The sequence below is a fragment of the Aplysia californica genome, unplaced genomic scaffold (assembly GCF_000002075.1).
Source record: "Aplysia californica isolate F4 #8 unplaced genomic scaffold, AplCal3.0 scaffold00715, whole genome shotgun sequence".
Taxonomy (NCBI): Eukaryota; Metazoa; Mollusca; class Gastropoda; order Aplysiida; family Aplysiidae; genus Aplysia; species Aplysia californica.
The window spans coordinates 244003-252386 of NW_004797985.1; the positions used below are offsets into that span (position 1 = coordinate 244003).

The 8384-nt window shown below is 38.6% G+C and overlaps 1 protein-coding gene across 1 annotated transcript in view; it reads right to left on the reverse strand.

Moving 5' to 3' along the window:
• Positions 1–4293: 4293 nt before the first annotated feature.
• LOC101848844 (metalloprotease mig-17) overlaps positions 4294–8384 on the reverse strand; it is a gene marked incomplete in the record, with an annotated part of 13348 nt that continues 9257 nt past the window's right edge. Inside the window, 5 exon segments of the mRNA XM_013088278.1 lie at positions 4294–4365; positions 4572–4741; positions 5752–5865; positions 7428–7479; positions 8073–8195. Coding sequence (XP_012943732.1) covers positions 4294–4365; positions 4572–4741; positions 5752–5865; positions 7428–7479; positions 8073–8195 — 531 coding nt within the window.

An 8384-nucleotide genomic window follows, 5' to 3' on the forward strand; every position in this document is an offset into this window, starting at 1 on the left:
TAATAATAATAATAAATAGCATTTGTGTAGTGGATATCCCCGCACGACAGCAAGCTTTATTCGCTTTACACTTTAGTTATTTCCCCAGCAGACCCAGAAACACTCGGAAACATTCTCTAGATAGGTAGATCTAGGTCAAGGTCACACCTCGGAAGTCATCTGTCTAAAAGCTGTCCCTTTTCATCTACTCACTCGCCCTTTAACCCCATCATACACCCCACCACCAATACCGTAACAGTCCTGGGTGCTCTGTTGGCTCACTTGACATATTATGCTGGACTGTGTAGCTCATGGCCCTGGTTCGAATCCCAAGCTAGGCGATCTTAGACTTGGACCGTTTTTTGTTGTCGATATTTCAAGATTTTCAACTTTATCTCAACCATATCGGAGACAGTAGTGGTAAATTCGGAGGTCCCATCTGCTTTTATACAACTTAATAGTGTTGATAGAGGCTTGAGCCCCCAAAAAACAACTGTACGCCTTTTTTTGTGTAAATATTCTTCCACACTGAAACTTTGTGTTTCAAATTCGAACATACCATTTGGCAGCCAAACCAAATTTGTCTCATATTCATTTTACAACTTTTTAGAAGAAAAATGTGCTTTGTTTTATTGGATCACTCAGTATTATGTCACTCTCTTTCATTGCTGGCCAGTCTGGGCGTATCGCCTACAAGTGGGTACTTTGGCCGGGTTTTTTTTTTTGTTGTTGCACGGTAGGGATTATCCGGGTGGGAGAAAATGTTATTTAATGTCATATTATGAGATACAATGTAGGTAGGCGGTGCGAAAATTTTAGCTTCTTCATCGGCGTTGCAAAAAGTTGTCAAGCACTGTGTTTGTTTCTGTGTGGGTGAGTGTGTTGTTAAATGGTCTCACATTGGACATCTTCTGCCTTTTGACTTTGGTTTTCCGCTAACTGGAATTTTTTAAATTGCAACTTTGTGCAATAAAAATAAAACACCTTATTTCTTGTCATTTTGCCTGCCTGACTTGCAATAATTAAATCATACATACAAATACAACACTTGGATATGCTATTTTTACGCGTTGAAAATTTAAAATTCAGCTTCGTTCAATCTTGTTCTGTGCTTAACATATTTGATGACAGACTGTAGAACTGCAATACATTTCATTCAACAAGTTAAATATCAGATTCATAGATGGAAAAAAGTATAATATTATGAAAGAGTTTATTGCGATACTGTTATTACAGTAGGCAACCGGTATCATAAGATCTACAATCAGGAACCAGGAACAGAGAGAAGGAGGAAGAAAGCCAGAAATAGACAGAGAAATGGAGAAGAGAAAGAAGTGAGAGGGAAAGAAGGAAAGAGAGAAAGAGGGAGACAAAGGGAGAGGGTGGGATAGAGGCACACACAGAGCAGCCTAAAGAAAGGAGAAGAGAGAGAGAGAGAGATAGAGAGAGAGAGAGAGAGAGAGAGAGAGAGAGAGAGAGAGAGTGAGAGAGAGAGAGAGATTGAGAGAGAGAGAGAGAGAAAGAGAGAGAGAGAAAGAGAGAGGTGGGGGGGGGGGGTAAAAGGAAGAGGGCGGTCAGAGCAGTATAAATAAGTTAACAGATTTATTAACTAAGAATAAATAGAGAGGTTCAGAGACGGAGAGATATACAAAGAGATCAAAAACAAAAATAAGAATGGTTAGGAGAGTAAAACAGATTATAAATAGATACAGCCCAGCCTGAAATCAATAAATTAATATCCAATGTTATTGCTCTTCCAGTTTAATGACGTTGCTTCTTCGCAATGAAATATTTCTAAAGGAAGCTTTTAAGTTAATACAACAGACTTTGGTAATATTAGTGTTTATCGATTACAATAATGTCATTTAGCCATAGAAGCAGGTGCAGTAGACTACACATCACAAGTGATGGGGTATTCTTGTTTATAAATTATGGTGGAAGATTTTCGTTTTAAATGTATGAGTTTTGAGTTTATTGTTTATAAAAGGTGGGAAATGTTAGTTTATAAAAGCTGGGCAATTCTATTTTATACATGTTGTATAGATTATGGTAAACGTACTGCCATTCTCCTTTAGTTTTATGTGTGTTTAAAGCCATAGAGAGTACGATAATAATATTCGAATTAAAAAGTGTGAATAATATGCCTTCTTTGTTAAGGTATTATAGCCTACTCTATTCATCTTTGACTGTGAGTATACTTAGTAAAATAACCCAGTGTTTGATATTGTAGTTAATAAATAGTAATCATTTTACTTTCTTCTATCTTTTGTAGGCCTACTTTTTAAACCCCAAGTAGTAAGTGCTGTCAAACGGTTTGAACTTCCTTTGGAGCACACAGAGATAAAGTCAAGATCTGAAGGAAGGGAAGTTGGTAATTGTGAAATCTTCCTCCTCTATGTCTACCGACCAACATGCGTTCTGCTTTAAGATTGTCTGTGGAGATGCAAAAATCCATACACCAGGCCAACAAGTAGTAAAATAATCCCGCATGACGTGTAATTTCGATGTATAAAGGGGGTACTTTCTTTCATCTTAGGTAAACTCGCCTAGACGAATAACACTATTCTAGTTTATAAAAAGCAGTTGCTCTTCTTTCTTTCAGCCTAGGTAATTATAGGTGCTGTAGTTAATCATCAAAATATATACAATTCTAGTTTAAAATTGTAGTCCTGCTGCTTTCTTCCTAGGTTGCTGATCGAGTAAAAGTACCCTGCTAGGTATAGTGATATTATATTTATAAATCGTACTTTTTTTCACCTGTGGTTAACTCCTCAAGAGGAATGATTTCTAGCTGTTATCCTTTATTCTCGGTAATAAATGTAGTACACGTCTCAATGGCCATGTTATTCTAGCTTATTAAAAAAAAACTGGTATGCCTATTTATCTTCATCCTTGGTAGAGGGTTAAGCAAAATTATACTGGTGTTCGAGTTTCCAATGTATAAATAACAAGCCTACTTCCCTTCATTCTTGCAGTAGGCGTTGTAAAAATCTCAAGGGGTATAATATCATTATGCTTCTTTGTTTTAAAAATGGTAGACCTATTCTTATAAAGTGGTAAAAATCTAAAGGGGTGGGATATCCTTGTCTATAAAAATAGTAGACATATAAAAATCTAATTTATCCTTGGTTATAGGGTTTATAGAAATCTTGAGGTGTATGACTTATGCTTTAAAAAAAATAAAAAATAGCATTTCTATTCTTATTTATCCTTGGAAGCAGTTGTAGTAGGAATATGATATTCCAGTTTACAAACAAAATTGTAAAAAAATATAATGAATAAATATAATTAGCAGACCTATTCACATTTTTCATTGATACTTGATATAGGGTGTCGTAAAATCTCATGGTGTTTGAAATGCAGATTTATATTTTTTAAATTGCATACCTATTCTTATTTATCCTTGGTAGTGGATGTATTAAAAATCTCTAGAGGTATGATATTATAGTTTATTTTTTTAAAGCAGATAAATTCTAATTTACCCTTGGAGGAGGGTGTAGTAAAAAAATCAAGTGGTATGGTATTATAGTTTATCTTTTAAGTAGATAAATTCTAATTTACCCTTGGTATAGGGTGTAGTAGAACCCTCCAGGCGAGAAGAGAGTGCAGACGTTGGGGTAGCACTCGAAACACAGACGACACAGACAAAAGATATCTCCGCAGACTCTAAAGTCTGGCTGCTTACTAGTGGTTGTTGTTGTAGTTGTGGTTGTAGTTGTTTTGGTTGTTGTCGGTGTGGTTGTTGTAGGTGATGGTGACTTACTCGTGAGTGCTATCAATGTGGTCGTTGTCATCGCTGTTGTTTTAAGTGGCTCTATTGCTGTTGTTGTTGTTGTTGTTGATGCTGTTGTTGGTTTTAGATCTTCAGTTTTTGTTGATGGTAAAGTTGTTGTTAAAGGCGTTGCCTGTGTTCTTGCTTCTGTTCCTGGGGCTATTACTGCTGTTGTTGTTGATGATGGTGACGATGTTGTGTCTGCTGCAGTTGCTGTTGGTGTGGGGGTTGGGGCTGTTGAAGATGGATGTGGTTTTGTTGTTGCCGTTTCAGCTGTTAGAGAAGGTGGTGAAGATGAAGAAGTCGTGGGTTGTGATTCTGTTACTTGTGGTTGTGGTCGGGATGACATTGTTGTCGGAGTCGAATCAAATCTGTCGGTTGTTGTCGTTGTTGTTGATGGTGTTGTCGTTGTTGAGACAAAAGTATCAGGAGTGGATGAATTGCGAAGCCCCGTCAATGTCACAAGGATAAAAGGCACGGCCGAAGTCTGTTCTGTTGTTGCTGTTGTTGCTGTTGTTGTCGTCGGTGTTGGGGTAGTTAACTCAAACGAGGAGTTCTGTTCTTGTCTCATTGCTCTCGTCGTCGATGTAGTCGTTGTCGTCGTTGCTGGAGTTCTCGGAACAGAGGCGAGCAGAGTAACGACTTCGGTATTTTGCCAAGAGGCTGTGGTTTGATCACTCGTCGACGCGATTGGCGTTGGCGTGGTATCTATTTCTGTTGTTATTGCTATCTCTGTCGTCGTTGTTGCTCTTATTGGTGGTGGTGCGTTCGTCGTTGCTGATGTAGATGTTGTTGCTCTCCCTTGTGTATTCTGCGTTACATCTCGCCCCCTCAATGACGTTGTTGCTGCTGCAGTTGTGGTGCTGGTGGTGGTGATGGCGATTGAGGATGTGGTCGTTTCTGCAGTGGTTGGCACAGACGAGGGTGGGGCCACAGAAGGCGGAACAGCCCTGCCTTCTGTAGTGTTCAAACGTGTGATGTCATTGTTGGCTGTGGGGGAAAGAAACCAGGAGAAGATGTGATGTACTACATAATCTGACCACTGCCCACTAAAGGACGGCAAACATCAAACTTCATAAGAAAGAATAATACAACTTAATTATAACGTATTAATAAGATGATAACGTAACAAGAAAAACAGATACATGTATACTTATCATTAGGATATGACAACAGCCCACTAAAAGAAGACGGAGGGTTTAATAAGAAATAAATAATAATAAAAATAAAATAATAAACAAATAAGATAAATTGTTAATAGTAATCATTTTTGTTTGCTTTATTGTTAATATCTATAATCTAATTTATAATATTTATGCCCATCGAAAGAAGGCAAATGACTTCATGCTTGGGAGTAAGCTTTCGTATAGATGCGAGCTGCTTTTACCTAACAAATTGTATCCAGCATTTTGGGATACTCTGTATATTTTTTACATTTTTGTTGAACTATGTTTGGGGATTATTCTTTGTCTTTGACTTGTATTCTGCTTACTACAGAAAAAGAAGTCTGTTCGTTTACTTTGAGCACTGAGCCCACACAACAACAACAATAACAACAACAACAACAACACCAACAACAAGTTTGGCAGCAGCAGCAGCAACACCTAGCACAACAACAACAACATTATCATCAACAATAACAACAACAACATTAACAATAACAGTAACAACACCAACAATGACAACAACAAAATAACAACAGAAACAAAACAACAAAAACAAAATAAAAAGTCTTTTAGCTTATCTTGGGTACTAAGTCCTCACAATAATAAAAAACAACAACAACCAGAACAACAACAACAACAACAACAACACCAACAACAACAACAACACCGCCACCACCACCACCACCACCACCAACAACAACAACAACATACGAAGTCTGTTCTCTTACAACAACAACAACAACAACACCAACAACAACAACAACACCGCCACCACCACCAACACCAACAACAACAGCATCGACAACATACGAAGTCTGTTCACTGTCCGCTTACTTTGACCACTGAGTCCACACGTCTTGCAACACAAGACATCTCTGACCTTCTTCTCCGCCTCGCAGTCGTCTCTGGTGCACTGATAGCCCGGCTCATCTCCCTGAGGGCAGCTGTCTGCACAAAATATTATACGAAACGTCTCGAATTAACTCTTCACGGATATAGCAGTCACATAAAATATTACCAAATCACCAAACAGTGGAAGATATCGCCCAGTTTGGCATGCGATGATTTCGAAGGTGTTGATGAAATGCAAAACATTCGTAAACAGTAACAATAAAACTGAGTAGAACTACAATAATGTGTTAGAGTAAAAGGTTTTGTGTAGATTTTCTCTGCTTCGAAGTCGTCTCTGGTGCACTGATAGCCCGGCTCATCTCCCTGTGGGCAGCTGTCTGTACAAAATATTATAAGAAACGTCTCGAATTAACTCTTCACGGATATGGCAGTCACATAAAATATTACCAAATCGCTCAACAGTGGAAGATATCGCCCAGTTTGGTATGCAATGATTTCGAATGTGTCAATGAAATGCAAAACATTCGTAAACAGTAACAATGGAACTGTGAGTAGAACTACAATAATGTGTAAGAGTAAAAGGTTTTGTGTAGATTTTCTCTGCTTTGAAGTCGTCTCTGGTGCACTGATAGCCCGGCTCATCTCCCTGTGGGCAGCTTTCTGCACAAAATATTATAAGAAACGTCTCAAATTAACTCATCACGGATGTAGCAGTTATATAAATATGTGAGGCAGCATAGTGGAATCAGGCTCTCGTCAAAATAATCAAAGTGAAGAAACTTGCATTTTTCCGCAGGGTGAATTTTTATCAAATTTTTGGTTTTTTGGCTCAACACCTTTCATGCCCATTAACGAACTCATTTCTGTGTGGATTTTTCTGAAAAACGTTGATTAAAGACACAAACAATGTAAATTTTCAGTTACCATGGACTCTTAAGCTAAGAAAATAACTAATTTTTGTCGGCCATTTTCTCACTAATTTTACCTCTGAAAACAGGTGAACCTCACCTCCTTCTTGAGCAAATATCTCGACTTGTATTCAAAATAAAAAATATTTTTTTCATCCAGATAAAGACAAGTGAACAAGCTTTAAGACGATACCAATACATCTACATGCTAAAAAATTGACAAGTGTCTGATTCCACCACGATGCCTCACATATAAATTACCAAATCACTCAACAGTGGAAGATATCGCCCAGAATGTGTCAAAAGAATGCAAAATATTTGTAAACAGTAACAATAAAACTGTGAGTAGAACTATAGAGTTAAACGTTTGTGTGTAGATTGCGTGTGTGATCATTATTACACTATACGTGCGCGTTTTCTGGGGCGGGGGGTGCGGGCGTGCGTGCGTGCGCGCGTGCGCGCGCGGTGTGTGTGTGTGTGTGTGTGTGTGTGTGTGTGTGTGTGTGTGTGTGTGTGTGTGTGTGTGTGTGTGTGTGTGCCTGGAGAAAGGTCCCAGTTGTCGGCAAAGTTATTTTTGAGCAGCGGGATGAAAAGGCCCAAAAATAAGTACCTGGTCAAATATTTAGTTTTATCAGAAAACATATACACACACTCTTTCTCTGTCTCTGTCTGTCTGTCTGTCTGTCTGTCTGTCTGTCTGTCTGTCTGTCTGTCTGTCTCTCTCTAGATCTATCTATCTATCTATCTCACCTGGAACCAGAGGAGCCTTGCTGTCTTTTACACATCGTCCCTGGTAACACCACTGGGGAAATACGGAACAAAGATACTTAAGTATGAAAAGGCATTTAATTGTATGGGCATTTTTACTCCCTATGAAAAGACTAACAACAATAAAAACTACAACAACAACAACAGCAGCAATAACATAAACCTTATCATCATCATCATTAAAAAGTGACAACAGCAACAAGAACAGCAACGACAACAACATCATCATCATCATCATCATAATCATCATCGTCAGCAACAATAATAGCAACCACAACAACAACAAAAATAACAACAAACACAAAAACAACAACAACAGCAATAATAACTTCACCTTCTGACTTCCACATAGTTCACAAAAACAACAACAATAACAAAATTAACACTACCACCAACAACATGAGTCATGGCAACAACAACAACAACAACACCACCACAAAAAACAACATCAACACCATCTCCACCAACACCAACAACAACACCACCACCACCACCACCACCACAACAACAACAACAACTACAACATTAACACCATCTTCACCTTCTGACTGTCTCACACAATACACTCGGACAAAAACAACAGCCATGAAACCACAACAACGACAAAAACAACAAAAACATCTCCACCTTCTGGCTCCCGCACACAGTGTACTCAGCAGCGATGACGGAGCCACAGTAGCCTGGCTCAGAGGGGAGGTAACAGTACAGCCGTCTACACATGTTGGTGAAGCCTTTTCTAGCTTGAACGCTCTGGGGGGAATGAAACGATGCTTACAAGTAGGATTAAAAACAATAATAACAACAATAAAACAACGATAATGATCGTCATCATCATCATCCAGTGCCAGATCTGCGACAGACATCGACGATCATGGTTCTCCATTCATTCCTTTGCTCGGATGCTCTTACAAAATGATATAGGCTGTTATTGCGCTAAGC